This window comes from Dryas octopetala, chromosome 3 (assembly GCF_963921425.1).
Source record: "Dryas octopetala chromosome 3, drDryOcto1.1, whole genome shotgun sequence".
Lineage (NCBI taxonomy): Eukaryota > Viridiplantae > Streptophyta > Magnoliopsida > Rosales > Rosaceae > Dryas > Dryas octopetala.
Genome location: NC_141368.1, coordinates 9,755,112 through 9,771,300, shown reverse-complemented (window position 1 = coordinate 9,771,300; position 16,189 = coordinate 9,755,112). Strand labels below are relative to the sequence as shown.

At 34.5% G+C, this 16,189-nt stretch overlaps 3 protein-coding genes across 5 annotated transcripts; all 3 read left to right on the top strand.

Moving 5' to 3' along the window:
- The first annotated feature begins 119 nt into the window (after positions 1-119).
- Positions 120-2,829, top strand: LOC147290652 ((+)-neomenthol dehydrogenase-like). 2 transcript variants are annotated; one of them, XM_086238746.1, is made up of 5 exons: positions 120-412; positions 527-773; positions 1,007-1,072; positions 1,670-1,843; positions 2,110-2,829. In XM_086238746.1, the coding sequence occupies exons 1-5, from the start codon at positions 393-395 to the stop codon at positions 2,479-2,481; spliced, it is 879 nt and encodes a 292-aa protein (XP_086094872.1). In that variant the 5' UTR covers positions 120-392; the 3' UTR covers positions 2,482-2,829. The 2 variants fall into 2 exon arrangements, with proteins under 2 accessions (XP_086094872.1, XP_086094871.1); XM_086238745.1 differs by having other exon boundaries at positions 123-412; positions 1,667-1,843.
- Positions 2,830-5,828: 2,999 nt separating this feature from the next.
- Positions 5,829-11,301, top strand: LOC147290651 ((+)-neomenthol dehydrogenase-like). 2 transcript variants are annotated; one of them, XM_086238747.1, is made up of 5 exons: positions 5,829-5,965; positions 6,080-6,326; positions 6,946-7,011; positions 9,960-10,136; positions 10,779-11,301. In XM_086238747.1, the coding sequence occupies exons 1-5, from the start codon at positions 5,961-5,963 to the stop codon at positions 11,154-11,156; spliced, it is 873 nt and encodes a 290-aa protein (XP_086094873.1). In that variant the 5' UTR covers positions 5,829-5,960; the 3' UTR covers positions 11,157-11,301. The 2 variants fall into 2 exon arrangements, with proteins under 2 accessions (XP_086094873.1, XP_086094874.1); XM_086238748.1 differs by lacking the exon at positions 6,946-7,011.
- A 1,094-nt stretch (positions 11,302-12,395) lies between these two features.
- PMM (phosphomannomutase) lies at positions 12,396-16,110 on the top strand. Its single transcript, XM_086235370.1, has 12 exons — positions 12,396-12,636; positions 13,075-13,163; positions 13,350-13,394; positions 13,482-13,548; positions 14,023-14,099; positions 14,586-14,621; positions 14,778-14,833; positions 14,912-15,011; positions 15,121-15,216; positions 15,370-15,459; positions 15,637-15,688; positions 15,830-16,110. Exons 2-12 carry the CDS (start codon positions 13,095-13,097, stop codon positions 15,880-15,882), a joined length of 741 nt encoding a protein of 246 aa, XP_086091496.1. The 5' UTR covers positions 12,396-12,636; positions 13,075-13,094; the 3' UTR covers positions 15,883-16,110.
- Positions 16,111-16,189: the final 79 nt, after the last annotated feature.

Here is a 16,189-nt window from a genome sequence, read left to right as displayed (position 1 = left end):
TTTAATTGAATACACCAGACTTTTTAATTTCATCAAAATCATTTAAAATCTTAATTGAATATACCCTCTTTATAAGTTTTTTTGGGTCAAAATCCGAGTCGGTCTGAGAACAAGTAAAATCTAATTAGAAATGATAGTTAATGTTGACTGTCTGTGATGCTTAAGTGGAGAACAAGTAAAATGTAATTATAAAGTATAGTTGGTGTTGACTTTTTCTGATGAAGAGTGGAGAACAAGTAAAATCTGATTATAAAGTATAGTTGGTGTTGACTGTTTCTGATGAAGAGTGGAGAACAAGTAAAATCTAATTATAAATGATAGTTGGTGTTGACTGTTTTTGAAATTGTGATGCTCCAGTGGAAAGCTAGGAATAAGCTGGAAACTCATCAACAATGACGGAAGCAACAAAGAGGTAGTACCTACTATCTAGTTCTTGTGTATGCTTTGGACTTTTCCATTAGACCCTCTTGGCCACTTGAATAACACCCATTTCTTGTGATTTTGCATGGGTTTTTTTGTGTGTCAGGTACGCAGTTGTTACAGGGGCTAATAAAGGGGTTGGCTTTGGAACAGTTAGGCAGTTGGCTTCAAATGGGGTCATGGTGGTGCTAACTGCTAGAGATGAGAAGAGGGGTCTTGAAGCTGTTGAAAAATTAAAAGAGTGTGGCCTCTCTGACCTCGTTGTTTTTCATCAGCTTGATGTAACAGACCCTGCTAGCATTGCTTCCCTGGCAGATTTTGTCAAAACCCAATTTGGGAAACTTGATATCTTGGTATAATATCTTTAAATTTTGAGTTTACTTTTATCGCTTAAATCAATAGAGCAAAATGTTACAATCACTCATCTATGTTTAATGATGATACTTGCAAAATTTAGCTGAATCTTGTAGTTAATCCAACTAAAAGGACTGAATTTTATGAAAGTGAACATACTTGCTTGAATTTATATTCTGAGTTGATATACACATATCAAAGATGAGAATGTTGGAACTTCTGTACTCTGTAGGTAAACAATGCAGGAGTTATTGGATGCATACTAAACCCTGAAGCTTTTAGAGCTGCACCCAGTGAGGTAAGCATCTATATCCCATACATACTTCATGGCTAGGTAAAGGTGATTTTGGAATTGGGTGCAGTATTAATTGAGGAAGAGTGAGTTACTTGAAGGTTATATACGGTTGGGACTTTATGTTGTTATATGGTCATGATCATTGTTAATATTTCTTAACAAAGTAAAGAGAATAATCATAAGCGCTAAAATGGGGAAGGCTTTATATTCAATGTTGTCCAATTGTTTGGAGGTTGAAAGATTAAATGTTTGAAAAATGGATTTTGGGATTCAGTGATATGTCCTCCCTTGTCTTACTAAAAAGAAAATCTGTGTCAAGATCATTCTAGCATCTATTCTATGAGTTGGTTTTGGAAACTTGCTTTTACAACGATCTATGCATTGATATGAAGGTCCTCAAACCTATCAAGTCAAATAAGATACTGCTGCTTGTTGTTAATGTTTTGCAAAGAAAACCACGCTATTATCTACATTCCAATTATGGATCAGTGATATTATGTTGTCATGGACAAATTTTATAATTTTCTTTCTCGTATTAGTTAGGAAAGTAATGATGAATAGTTACCAAGAGGATTAACTTTCATCACCTGGATGCAGAAGCCTGATGATTTTGATTGGAGTGAAATAATGACACCAACATACGAGTTAGCAGAAGAATGCCTGAAAACAAACTACCATGGTACCAAAGGAGTGACTGAAGCACTTCTGCCCCTGCTCCAGCTATCCGGTTCCCCAAGAATTGTTAATGTTTCTTCTGTTGTTGCTAAGTTAACGGTATGAACAACTTCAACAATATATATATATATATAGATATTTCATTTTTGGCATTCTCCTAAGAAACTCAAGTTTCTACTAGTTGTCAATATGGTTGATGAAGTTGAACTAAATAGTTCAGTACATTTATTTTCCTTAAAAAATATGTTGGAGAATTCTTTGGCATTAATTAAAAGGCTTAATTATGAGCAATTCGTCTAGTTATTTATATGTATACGCAAAGCTCAAATCGATTAAAATTCTCCTGTCTTCGCATTTTATTTCAGCGTTTTCCAGATGGATGGGCTAAAGGGGTACTGAGTGATGCTGAGAACCTTACAGAAGAGAGAATAGATGCAGTATTGTGTGGGTTTTTACAAGACTTCAAACAAGGTTTCCTAGAAAGCTGGCATCCTTTCAATGCAGCCTATAGACTCTCAAAAGCAGCCGTAAGCGCATACACTAGAATTCTGGCCAAGAAGTATCCAAATTTCTGCATCAATTGTGTCTGCCCTGGATTTGTCAAAACAGATATAGTCTGCAATGCTGGCATCTTAACCATTGACGAAGGCGCTGAAAGCCTTGTCGGGTTGGCGCTGCTCCCAAATGGCGGTCCTACTGGCCTCTACTTTATTCGGCAAGAAGAGACGCCATTTTAAGTATAGGTGATTACAGAGGCCCTTTCTATATTTCATGCATAATGATCAAACAGTTTATGTACAACATTTTGGATTCTCAGTGTGATAAGACTATTTCAAATACATGGGTTTACACTTTACAGTGTTATCTATGAAGTTAGGGACTTATGTTACAGGGGTATTTGAGTGATCACATCCCTAGAGGTTTTATATGATTATTCTGCAGTATGAATAAGTTATCTTACAGATTATTCTTTGTCCAGTGTAAGTTAATGTAGGTGCTGCTATTTGAGGTTTAGGTGATAAACTTTGTTGCATCTCATATAAGTGACTTGCATATATGATTTAAGTATGTGGAACAAATGGATGTACTTACAATGTGTCTGACTAATCATAGAGCTGTTCCTTTCTTTCTTTGTGCCACTGCATAAATATTCCATATATAGAGTATGAAAAAAGGAAAAGAAAAGCTTTCTGCTTTCTGGTTGAAATAGCCAAGGCCATAATGAACCACAAACAGTGAGCATCTTTTCAGCTTTTTAATTTAAACCAAATCGATCCCAATATCAAATTATCAAATACATTATCAATGGACAAACCCACACATTTGAAAAGTGATGGAAATAAACAAAGAAAGCAGATAATTTTCCCGGGAAATTTGCTCAATGGACAACAAACCCACATACACTCATCGGCTCCGCTGCCACTTGTACATAATGAAGCTGCTGTTCTGGTTATTCAACACCTTCATCCGCACCATTCTCTCCCCTCTCAAAACCCATCTTGGCATCTTCCATTTCCAGCGCTCTCACTGTTTCTGTGGGTTCTTTCATGAGGATGGGAGGAACCAGATCGAGGGAGAAGAAGGCAGAGTAAAACGGTGAGTTTTGGCTGGAAAAAATATACGCCTGATGTGGAGTTGATTAACATCGGTAAGTTAAGTGAAAGTGACGGAGATGCAAAATCTGAGTCGGTCCGAGAACAAGTAAAATCTAATGAGGATTGCATTCCTAAATGGCTAAATCTATTTTTTCTTTCAACTTTATTATTATAGTCTTGTGATTAAAATTGTTCATTTTTTAGCATATTCTTTATAGTGTCTAATTTTAAATCCCCAAGTTACTGCTATCGGCCCATGCATCAACTGACGCAAGCCTACTACCTCTGTTCTTGAGCTCACGCTAAGCAACTAGCAACCTTACATTAATTTTCTTATTATTTTTTAATTTTTTAACGGACATGATACTTGCTACCTTAAGTTGAGTAAAAAAATTGCTTTTGGCTTCAACTGGGGATTGAACCCGAGACCACCAAAGGCATTTAACAATCACCCTATAATAGAGGTTTGTGACTTGTGTGTTAATATAGATAATTAATGATATTTATAAACATTTTAACATATTTGAAATCTTTCTTATTTCAATGTTTAATTTTATAAATTAAGTCTAATTATTTTTTTATTGCAAATTTCGTGTAATTTTTTTCATTTTAATTTAGAGTAATTTTTTTTATTGAAAATTTAGTATAACTGTTTTTAATTTTCAATTATCAATTTTCAGTTTCAATGATTGATTTTCAGTTTCCGTGATTTTTTTTTTTTCAGTTTTAGTTATCGATTTTTCAGTTTTAGTAATCATTTTTTCAGTTTCAGTTATTAATTTTTCAATTTTAGTGATCATTTTTTTAGTTTTAGCTATAGATTTTCAGTTTCAATTATCATGTTTCCAGTTTCAGTGATCAGTTCAATTTCAGTTGTCAATTTTTTCAGTTTAAGTGATCATTTTTTTTAGTTTCAGTTATCAATTTTTCAATTTTAGTGATCATTTTTTTTCAGTTTCAGTTTCAGATTTTCAATTTCAGTGATCGATTTAGTTTCAGTGATTGATTTAGTTTCAATAATCGATTCAATTTCATTAATTGATTTTTTAGTTTTAGTTATCGATTTTTTATTTTTAGTGATTGATTTTTTTAAAATTTTAGTGATCGTTTTTTCAGTTTCAGTTATCGATTTTTAGTTTCATTGATCGTTTCCGCTGGCCCGTCCCATTGACACACTAGCATAGTTCGCCACTTCTTGAGCCACTACTTGCCACATAGGATCTACTATATAACAAGCCTTTATGTGCAAAAATTATAAGAATTTGCACACAAAGTGACTCAAACTCAAGTCAAGCACGTACAAAAAATAGTTACACTACTTTGTAATAAAAATAAATAATTACACTATTTTGCAATAAAAAAAATAGTTAAACTAATTTGCAATAAAAATAGACAAATTAGAATTAGAAATTAAATATCTATAAAACTGTATAAATATAGTTAATTCTACTATGAGTTGGTTGGCCATGTTTCCCACTTGTACAAGGTTTGGACCAAGCTGCACTAGCTGGGCGATGTCAGCAAGTGGATCATGCAACTGGGTGATGTCAGCGATGTGCACATGTGCAATAATTAATTTTTTAAATATGGGATGGAGATAGCGCTGGACCAAGATGCAACAGCTGGGCGATGTCAGCGAGTGGATCAATTAGGGGGTTTATAATTATTTACTATATTCTTTAAAGGTTATCTTAGTAAAAAATTAACTAAATTAAAATTTATTTGATTATATAACTATTATAAAAAAATAGTGAGTCTAATTGTTATAAAAAAATATTTGTTTATTTAATAATAATTAAATAAATATAAAATTATGATTAAATACCAAATTTCAATAATTTTTTGGCATAACATGAAAACTATATAATATTTCAATTCAACTACTAAATTTAAATGTAGTTTTTTAGATTAGGTTACAAATATGTTGGCCCCTTTGATTTGAACTTTTTTCATTTGACATTTTGAAAATTGCTAATGTAGTCTCAACTTTACATTTAGTTGTAACTATACAACACTCACAACTTCAAATTTAGTTGTGACTGAACGACAGTCACATTTAAGTTGTGAAACAGTCACAGTTAAGTTGTGACTTAATTGAATTTTTTTTAGAGAAATTATACTACAATATAGTATAAATAGAGGTCAAAACAATACTTTTACTCAAAATAATACATAATATAGTGATGTGAGTTGTCTCTTTCAATTTACCAAGACAGTCACAGTTAAGTTGTAACTGGATTTTTATTTTTTTTTAATACAATACAGTATAAATTAATGTAATATTTGTGATGTAATATTATTTTTATTTTTTTATTATAGTGTCATGTGATGTAGTATTTGTAAATTGTAATACCTTTTACTTTATTATTTTGTTTGACTTTTTAATTATTATATAATTTAAAATACTATTTAATTTTGATGAATGATTTTTCAATTTTGTTAATTTTTAAAAAGATCAACTTTAAATGGTAATCTACAATTGTAAGAGAAAAACGTGGAATGAGAATGTAGATAAAGTAACGTATCTAGCATTACTCATTTCTAATATAAATTAACAATTGACAGTTTGTGGTCGTGATGCTCTGGTGGAAAGATAGGAATTAGCTGGAAGCTCATCAACAATGAGGTAGTCCCTCACCCCCTACTACTACCCAGCTCTTGTGCATGCTTTTAACTTTCCCATTGGCCAGATCAATAACACCCATTCTTATTGTTTCACATGGGGTTTTCTTTTTGTCAGGTGCGCAGTTGTTACTGGAGCTAATAAAGGGGTTGGATTTGGAACAGTTAGGCAGTTGGCTTCAAATGGGGTCATGGTGGTGTTAACTGCTAGAGATGAGAAGAGGGGTCTTGAAGCTGTTGAAAAATTAAAAGAGTGTGGCATCTCTGACCTTGTGGTTTTTCATCAACTTGATATAACAGACCCTTCTAGCATTGCTTCGCTTGCAGATTTTGTCAAAACCCAATTTGGGAAACTTGATATCTTGGTATGATATCTTCATGTATGCTCATCTTGAAATTTTAATTTCACTTTTATTGCTTAATTCAATAAAGCAAAATATTACAATTGTGATGATCTCTGTTTATGATGATACTTGCAAAAATTAGCTGAATCTTGTAGTTAACAACTAAAAGGACTGAAATCATGAGTGAGCATACTTGCTTGTGTTGACTATAGACTATATAAGTTGGCAGTCCACGTGTCCTTACATGAGTGGCTTGAAGAGTTGGAATAATTAGTTTAGTAATAGCCAGTAGATCACTGACAAGTGGCCTTGTTGTTACGGTTCAGTTGGTATTAGTTAGTTGGTTGTGTTAGTCTGATTGTTATCTTTTCTATATAGAGCTGTAAGCTTGTGTGCTCATATTGTAATCTCTGAATCTCATTTTTAATACATGGTTCTAATTCTTTCTCAAGCCTTTCTTTCTTCTGTTCATGAGGGTTTTATGAAGAGGACTATGAAGACCCTTAGTAAGCATGTCTGCTGTATTAGCTGCAGTAGGAACATATTCCAATTCCAAGTCTCTACATTGAACTCTTTCTCGAACATTGAATTGATATACACATAACAAAGATGAAACTGTTGGAACTTCTGTACTTTGTAGGTAAACAATGCAGGAGTTATTGGATGCATACTAAACCCTGAAGCTTTTAGAGCTCTACCTATTGAGGTAAGAATCTATATACCAATATACCATACACTTTTTCTTTTTTTTTGGTACAATGGCGGGCCTAATCCCGAAAAAAAAGATAGGCTAAACAGGATTAGCCCCGGCAGAGGCTACATGAGTAGCATCATCAGCAGACAAACAAAGGGAAAGGAGGGGAATCAAGGGTATGATAACCTCCAGGCCAAATAAAAAGTGTATGATAACCTAAGCCCAGCACCAAATTAAGGCCTTCTACTGTGCCACCAGATTTTGTGATCCAAAACCCATTTTGGGTCCCAAATGGGTCACAACTTGCCACTATGGGACGGAAAATGTAACCCAAAATCCCTTGAAACCCAAAGTATAACCTAGATATGGGTCACACTGTGACCCATTTTGTGTGAGACCCAAAATGAAGATGCCCACCCACCTGACAGCTGCAGGGGGAGAGACTGTGGGAGGCCAGACTGACGCATGTGCCAACGTGGGCCCCACCTATCTGCTGGTGCGCCGTTCACCACACCTTCCCCATGCGTGCATTTCACCAACGGCCCTGATTAAAGGACCGTTGATAATCAACAGTCAAGATCACACCACCTTTATTTTTTGAAAACAAATAATTAAAAAATCTAAAAAATTTTAGAAAATTCCCCAAACCCTCCAACAACTATATTCTCAAATGGGTCTATATATACCATACAACACTCATAGTTTTTCATCACAAACATCAACCTTTCTTTACCAAATTTGCACAAAAAAATACTTTCTTTGTCATGGCTCCTAGAGGAAATGCGTGGGTGGTAGCTGAAGATGAAGCCTTAGTGATGGCTTGGCTAGAGAGGACTCTTGACGGTTGTCAGGTGTTGTTGTTGTTAATTTCATGTACTTGTTCTAGCATTTAGTTGGTTTAGTGTGGTTTCTTTTAAATATTTGTCGTCGTTCATATCAAGATTGTCGTCGTCATTTTAAATATATTCAATATTGATCTTAGTTTAAAGATCTCATTAAAATAAAACCAGAGGTATAATTTTATAATTGTTTGAGTTTTAAATTATAAATTAAACATCACTTAATTAATATTAGTCATATTTTAAATAGATATAAAACATTAAGACCCATTTTGGGTCTCAACACCATTACAGTGAGAAATGAGTCTCGATACTATTTGAGACCCAAAATGGGTTTTGGGTCACAAAATTTGATTCTTCCCATAGTAGAAGGCCTCTATAAGCGTAGCCAAACAATCAGCAACTCTATTCTGCTCTCTGTAAATGTTCACCACTGAACACTCCCAACTTCTGCCAACAATTTCAAACACCAGATTACACAGGGGATGGATAGGATCAATTAGATTTGAGATGAGACTAAGACCAGATACCAAGGAACACCATGAAAAATGATATGCTTAGACCTCAAGTTAGCAGTCAGCCAATCCCTAAACCCAAAGGAAAGAGAGTGAAGAGCCATAGCATTCCAAATATCCACAGAAAACTTACAGCCTCTGAAGATATTCCCCCAAGTGCTAGAGCAATTGGTATAAGACCAATCTTGAGGAGCAAGAATATCACAATGTTTAAGATACTTCCCATTCATGACTTGGGCCCAAAGGCCCTGATCATTTTGAGAAGCTTCCAACCAGTCTTGGCTAAGAGGGATTGATTCATAACATGAGCCTTTTTTAAATCAAGACCACCAAAAGCTTTACCACCTTTACGTTTACAAACCACATCCCAATTCACCAAATGGACCTTAGATTTGTCCTCTGTGTGACCCCAAAGAAAGTCCCTGCTCAACTTATCCAACTTACTGCAAACAAACATAGGGAGATGGACTGTTTGCATAGAATATATGGGAATTGCTGCCACTACAGACTGCAAGTCGCAAGTAAGTCTTCCAGCCAAGGATAGGATATGGCTCTTCCAAGATGCCAGTCTTTGCTGCACTTTTATCAACAATTGTGCTATAGGTATCATTGGTAACCCTAGTGTGAATGGGAGGAACACCAAGATTCTCAGTTAAAGGGGGAGCACATATGCAAGCAATGTCATTAGCCAACTGAGAGTCAGTATTGGGCCATTGGGAGAGCAGAAAATTCTGGATTTTTCAAAACTAACTTGCTGTCCAGAAGCAGTACAAAACAAGTCAAGACACTGCTTATAACTTGAGCTTGCTCCACAGATGCTTCAGAAAAGAGGATAAAATCATCTGCAAAAAACAGGTGGGAAATAGAAGGCCCTCCTCTAGCAATTTCTACAGGCTTCCACAAGTTATTATGCACTGCACACTGAATTATACACCATACATATTATATTGCTAGGTGAAGGTGATTTTGGAATTGGCTGCAGTATTAATTGAAGAAAAGTGAGTTGCTTGAAGTTTATATCTGGTTGGACTTTATGTTGTTATATGGTCCATGATGATTGTTAATATTTCTTAACAAAGTAAAGTGGAATAATCATAAGCGCTAAAATGGGGAAGGTTTTGTATTCAGTATTGTCCCTGTTTTTATATTCAGTATTCTCCCTGATTAGAGGTTGAAAGATTAAATGTCCGAAAAATGGATTTTGGGAATTCGGTGATATGTCTTCCCTTGTCTTACTAAAAAGAAAATCTGTGTTAAGATCAGTCTAGCATCTGTTATATGAGTTTCTTTTGAAAACTTGCTCTTACAATGATCTATGCTTTGATATGAAGTTCCTCAAACCTATCAAGTCAAATTGGATACTGCTGCTTGTTGTTAATGTTTTGCAAAGAAAGCCATGCTATATCTAGCAATCCAATTATAGATCAGTGACATTATGCTGTCTATTATTTGATGCAAAATAATTTTCTTGTTTGGGGTGTGTTAGGGGATTAGGCAATGCAATTTTCTGGGAGCACAATCCTTCTACAATTTTCTTTCACGTTTAAGTTAGGAAAGTAATGATGAATAGTTTCCAAGAGGTTTAACTTTCATCACCTGGATGCAGAAGCCTGATGAAGTTGACTGGAATGAAGTATCAACACCAACTTATGAATTAGCAGAAGAATGCCTGAAAACAAACTACCATGGTACCAAACGAGTGACTGAAGCACTTCTGCCCCTTCTCCAGCTATCCGATTCCCCAAGACTTGTTAATGTTTCTTCTACTGTTGCTCAGTTAACGGTAAGAACAACTTGAAAGATATATTTCTTTTTTGGCATTCTCCTAAGAAACTCAAGTTTCTACTGGTTGTTGATATGGTTGATGAAGTTGAATTTAATAGTTCAGTACATTTATTTCCCTTAAAAAATATTTTGGAGAATTCTTTGGCATTAAGTATTTTTCTTTGTAATTAATGTTTTTATTTTATGTTAGGTGATGTGGCATACCCTCTCTAAGAGCATTTTCTTATTCATTCATAGATGGGCCTGATTGAAACGGTTTTGGAGCATCTACTAGCCCTTAATAAATTTTTTTTTCTTTAGTAGGAAGTCTATTAGAGCTATGACTATACAATAGAAGATCCATTAAAATTTTTGATCACTTACCATTTTTCTAGTGATACTAGGAGTGTGTTTCAAATACTGTTTTAAAAGATCTTCTTCCTTATTCTATATATATATCATAGATAAAAGATAAAAACTGTTTCCGGAAAGGATACCAAACGGGGTCTAAACATTTCAAAATATTTTGGCTTTCTTAGAACACTAGTGGTAAAAGGCTTAATTATGCGCAATTCATCTATTTGTTTTTATGTAGATGCAATGTTTCTGTTCTCAAATCAATTAAAACTCTCCTGTCTTGCATTTGGAATTTTGGATTCAGCGTTTTCCAGATGGATGGGCTAAAGGGATACTAAGTGATGCTGAAAACCTTACAGAAGAGAGAGTAGATGCAGTATTGTGTAAGTTTTTAGAAGACTTCAACCAAGGTTTGGTAGAAACCAAAAGCTGGCCTCGATTCTTTGTGGCCTATAGTCTCTCAAAAGCAGCCGTAAGCGCATACACTAGAATTCTGGCCAAAAAGTATCCAAATTTCTGCATCAATTGTGTCTGCCCTGGATCTGTCAAAACAGATATGGTCTGCAATGTTGGCACCTTAACCATTGATGAAGGTGCTGAAAGCGTGGTCAGGTTGGCGCTGCTCCCAAATGGTGGTCCTACTGGCCTCTACTTTATTCGGAAACAAGTGATGCCTTTTTGAGTATATGTGATTACAGAGGCCCTTTCTATATTTCACGAATAATGATCCTCAATAGTTTATGTACAACATTTTGGATTCCCAATGTGATAAGACTATTTGAAATAAAACCATGGATTCTCAATGTGATAAGACCATTTGAAATACATGACTTTACAGTGTTATGTATGAAGTTGAGGGACTTATGTTATAGGGTTATTTGAGTGATCACATCCCTAGGGACTATATATGATTATTTTGCAATATGAATAAGTTTAGCTGATGTAAGGTAATGTACATTCTGCAATTTGAGGTTTAGGTGATAAAATTGTTCCATCTCATGTAAGTGACTTGCATAGCAAGTTAGCAACTTATGATTAAGTATGTGGAACGGATATTTGAGATTTAAAAAAAAAAAAAAAAGCATGTACAATTTGTACATACAATGTGTATGACTAATCAGAGTGTGCTGTTCCCTTCTTTGAATGTGCCACTGCCCAATAAATATTCCATTAATGGAGTATGGAAAAAAGGAAAGGAAAAGCTTTAAATATGGTGGAAATAGCCAAGGCCAGAATGAACCAAAAACAGTTAAGTCATGCCTGTTGTTGAGAAGTTGCCTCCCCAATAGCACCAAGAAAATGTAACATTCAGTCATGATAAAAAAAACAAAGAAAGAAGTTTCCTACCAAAATAAAAGCAAAATGTACTGAAAGTGAATGCTAACTAAACTATCTTCACGTTTATTGCTCATCACTCCGGACTGAGAATATGCTTCAACCACTTGTGGATGCTTCTTAACAAGATGCCAATGGCCACATCCAGTGGGTTCTCTTCAGAGGAAAACCACTTGATTTTGGAAGGTACAACTAACTGGAACTGGGCCAAGCTCATGATGTCTGCAATCCTGGGCCTACCTTATAAGGCCCAAGCTCTAACCCAACCCGCACTATTAGATGTTAACACGACTCATATAATTGATGGTAGTATTACTGTCATGTTAACATGATGATGTAATATGAAAGTCATTGCACTTTTTTATTTTATTGTAAATACAAACTTTTCATATTAATTTATTATGTAATGTTACAGTTATTCAGTTAATGCATTAATTAACGATTTATAATTATAATTGATATAATGCATAATTGCATACACATTAACTATCACATTATCTTGACAAGAAAATATGATTCTTAGCATATTCATTTCTTAGGCACTTTTCCACTTTTGCACAGATCTCAACCCAGATCTAAAAACCTCAAGTCAACTCTCAAGTTTTACCCCTCCACAAAATATAAAGGGAAACGTCATTCGTACGATGACGTACGTGTATTTCGCCTAAAACAAAATACAAGACTTACGAACGAGAGGAGTGTGTAACCAACCTTATATAATCCCAAGTTCCGCCATTGAGATCTGCTTCAAACTCTGTGCTGCTCAACTTCCCATTTCGTAGCTCTCATTCAACCTGCACTCTCCTTCACATTAACCCAATTACAAGGTAAAGCCTTCTTCTTTTCTGTATTTTCTTTTATTCATTCACATATTTATTTACAATTTTCCATTCACTAATGCTAGAAATTGTAAAATCTCTTTCCGTCTGAATCTTGTACTCATTTGGTTCATTTAAATTCGGTTTTTTCTTTTGGGTTTTTTCGGTTGTTAATTGTTTGGTGCTTTAGTTTACAATCTAGGCCTCATTCAATCAAATGCATTGTCAAAACACTGTAATCTTAAGAAGAAAAGTATTGGGTTGGGGATCTTAATGCTTTTTAACATCTGGGTAATTTTTAGTTTTACAATTCTTTTTCCAGTTTGGAATTCCAGTCTCCAACCAAAGGCTCCATTTTGACAAGCTGCCTTACACAGCTTTTGAAATCATTGATCAAAAGATTGAATTTGTTAATTGAGCATTGTGGTTTTGTGAATTTGGTGGCAGGAAAATCAGATTTTGAGTAAATGGCTGTTAGGAAGTCTGGTTTGATTGCCTTGTTTGATGTTGATGGGACTCTCACTGGTCCAAGACAGGTATAAATCTCTGATTTTTATTTTCCTCTCAAATTGAAATTTATTTTTTAATTAGGATCTTATATTCCAGTTTATTATATGGGGTTATCAATTTGGAAGACTTAACTTTTTAGATTTCTTAATCAGCTTATGCATTATTTTGTTCGTGAAAATATCTCTGTTGAATATGTTTCACTCGAATCCTAGGTGGTTACTCCAGAAATGTTAGGATTCATGCGAGAACTTAGAAAGGTACGTATCCTGTTATCGTGAAAGTGTACATTTTTTGTATTTTTTTTTTTTCGCACCGGGGATGATCAAAGCCTTGTTGAAGTGCAGGTTGTTACAGTGGGCATTGTGGGAGGATCTGACCTTTCTAAGATAACAGAGCAGCTTGGAAAGACAGGTGTATACTCTTTGCTTCTAGAAAATGTAACAAGTAACTCCAGATGTCTTGAATATTGTAGATGCATATGATCCATCAATTCACGTTTTAGTTGTTGAAGCTCAAGTTTGCATTTTTACTCATTATTTATGTCGAATTCAATTTGTTTATGTTGGATCTTGACAGTCAAGGAGTTTGAGTGTTTTAGCTTTCTTACCAAAAAAAAAAAAAATTATTGGATTTAAGCAAAATTCATATATTTTTGTGTGTTAGATGCAATTGAAATTGTTTGGTTGTATCTATTATTGGCTTTAGATCGACTTCATAGCACAATATGTGCTGAAGGTTGATAACCTGTTCCTTTTTCCTTTAACTCTTAGATATCTTTTTGATATTAGTCCTTGATAAATATTGTGGCCACATGCACAGCTGTCTATTTTACTGTTTTCAAATTCCATGTGATTATGTCTATTAACTGTACCTTTGTCTTTTCAGTTCTTGATGACCATGATTATGTATTTTCTGAGAATGGTCTTGTGGCTCACAAAGATGGGAAGCTCATTGGCACCCAGGTATTATACAGCTTAGTATGACAATAGAAACAAGTTGTCACATTCATACAGTGTCCTGATTAAAAGTGATGTTTTGTGATATAATATGAATCAATCGTGTGAAAGTTCATATTCTTAAGCATCAAACCAGAAGGATGCTTTGATGGAGCAAATTCATGATCCTTTGCTGGCCCAATTTATGGTTGAAAACAAGCAGATGCTTTGAGCATTGGTGGAGTAAATTCATGGTCCATATTTATGTTTCACCTCATTGTCATCTTATTTTATTCCTCCATTACAGTTTGAAATTCTTGGGCACTTCCACCTGAGTCTGAGACTCTGAAATGCCTTTGGCTGGGTTATAGGTGCTCACTAACCATTATTTGTTTCTGATAGGATCCATGACAGTATTTTGTATTCTTTCTCCTTTTTCCCTCCATATGTTTATTTGTTTCTTAATTTGATAAATATTCCAAGTTGATGGGTTTTACATTTTTCACTCTGTAGAGCTTGAAGACATTTCTTGGAGACGAGAAGCTCAAGGTAAAACCCATCCTCTGTTGTATGATATGACGCTCTAAAATTCCTTACTTGAAAGATACCTAAAGTAGTCTCAAACACTGCATGCACAAAGCACCTGGAACCTTAATCAAATTGTTCTTGAGATAAATTTGTGATGTATTTGAATAAATTTTGCAGGAATTTATCAATTTTACACTTCATTATATTGCTGACTTGGACATACCAATAAAGAGGTTAGTGGAGTGGAAGCCTTGTTAATTCTTAAGTTATTTATAGTAAACTTATACTTTTATTGTTAATTATAACTGTAGGGGTACATTTATCGAGTTCCGAAGTGGGATGCTTAATGTATCACCAATTGGGCGAAACTGTAGCCAAGAAGAAAGGGTCGAATATGAAAAATATGACAAGGTTAGATACTTAAATCCAAAAATTAAATTGTGAGTTTTTTTAAATTTTAAATGATAAAGAATTAAAGATTCTCCTTTCATTTGTATATAACTTGAAAGATGATGTGCAGATTCACAACATACGCCCAAAAATGGTTTCAGTCCTTCGTGAGAAGTTTGCTCACCTTAACCTGACATTTTCCATAGGAGGACAGATAAGCTTTGATGTAAGTGATATAGTTGATATTCATTTATGCTTAGATGATTCTTGGATCAGTCCATTATTTATTTACTTTTGTTTGTCAATTCTTGGAATAGTCTAGTAAAAGGTGGTTGGGACTTCTTTTGAAATTCATTATGGTTTACAATGCTTGTCACAGGTTTTCCCTCAAGGTTGGGACAAGACATACTGCTTGAGATACCTAGATGATTTTCAAGAAATCCATTTCTTTGGTGACAAAACTTACAAGGTTAGTCCATAATCTCATGGCTTTAACTCTCTTCCACTACGTTATGACTTACGTGTTACCATTTTGATAGTGCCCTTTTCTATTAATTCATAAGTTGTTGGTTCATGTTTTATGTTTTACATTTCAACCTTTCTTTGTTTGGGCCGTGCTAAGACTTATGAGTTTCATTTTCTGCAGGGAGGAAATGACCATGAAATTTATGAATCTGAACGAACTGTGGGTCATACAGGTAAGCTCTAAATCTCAGGTTCAAGTTACTTATGCTTGTGTCATCATTGATTAGTGCTTACATTCAAATTTCCAACATTTATGGAGTCGTGACAAGCTTGGACATATTAAGGATATATATGTATGCTCTACTCCTTTGCAGTTACCAGCCCTGAAGATACAGTGAAGCAGTGTAAAGATCTCTTCCTGAGCTGATCCCTGTTATCGAGCCAACATCTTGGGTTTAAATTATATGCCCACTTTTATAGCAAGAGGAAAAAGTTATATGTAATTTGTAATTCTATATTTGAGAATAAATGTTAAGATATCTGAAATGTGTAATATTATAGACGCAAATATGTTGGCTGAGAAATTGCGTATTGTTTTTGCATTGTATTTTTGTTACCACGGTTGCCTTTATATTTAAATCTTTCTTTGGAGGCATTCTTCACTCTTTTTTCTCTGTTCACATTGCTTCTTTATTGGTATGCCCTATTTAGATTTGTTCTCACCTCCGACATAC

Excerpts from the sequence above, each read along its gene's own strand:
- LOC147290651 (XM_086238747.1), top strand. Across the intron at positions 7,012-9,959 it reads TTAGAGCTCTACCTATTGAG|AAGCCTGATGAAGTTGACTG; the intron begins GTAAGAATCTAT and ends ACCTGGATGCAG. Across the intron at positions 10,137-10,778 it reads CTACTGTTGCTCAGTTAACG|CGTTTTCCAGATGGATGGGC; the intron begins GTAAGAACAACT and ends TTTTGGATTCAG.
- PMM (XM_086235370.1), top strand. The coding sequence starts at position 13,095 with ATGGCTGTTAGGAAGTCTGGTTTGATTGCCTTGTTTGATGTTGATGGG. Across the intron at positions 14,622-14,777 it reads TTGGAGACGAGAAGCTCAAG|GAATTTATCAATTTTACACT; the intron begins GTAAAACCCATC and ends TAAATTTTGCAG. Across the intron at positions 15,217-15,369 it reads GAGGACAGATAAGCTTTGAT|GTTTTCCCTCAAGGTTGGGA; the intron begins GTAAGTGATATA and ends TGCTTGTCACAG.
- LOC147290652 (XM_086238745.1), top strand. The coding sequence starts at position 393 with ATGACGGAAGCAACAAAGAG. Across the intron at positions 413-526 it reads ATGACGGAAGCAACAAAGAG|GTACGCAGTTGTTACAGGGG; the intron begins GTAGTACCTACT and ends TTTGTGTGTCAG. Across the intron at positions 774-1,006 it reads TTGGGAAACTTGATATCTTG|GTAAACAATGCAGGAGTTAT; the intron begins GTATAATATCTT and ends TGTACTCTGTAG.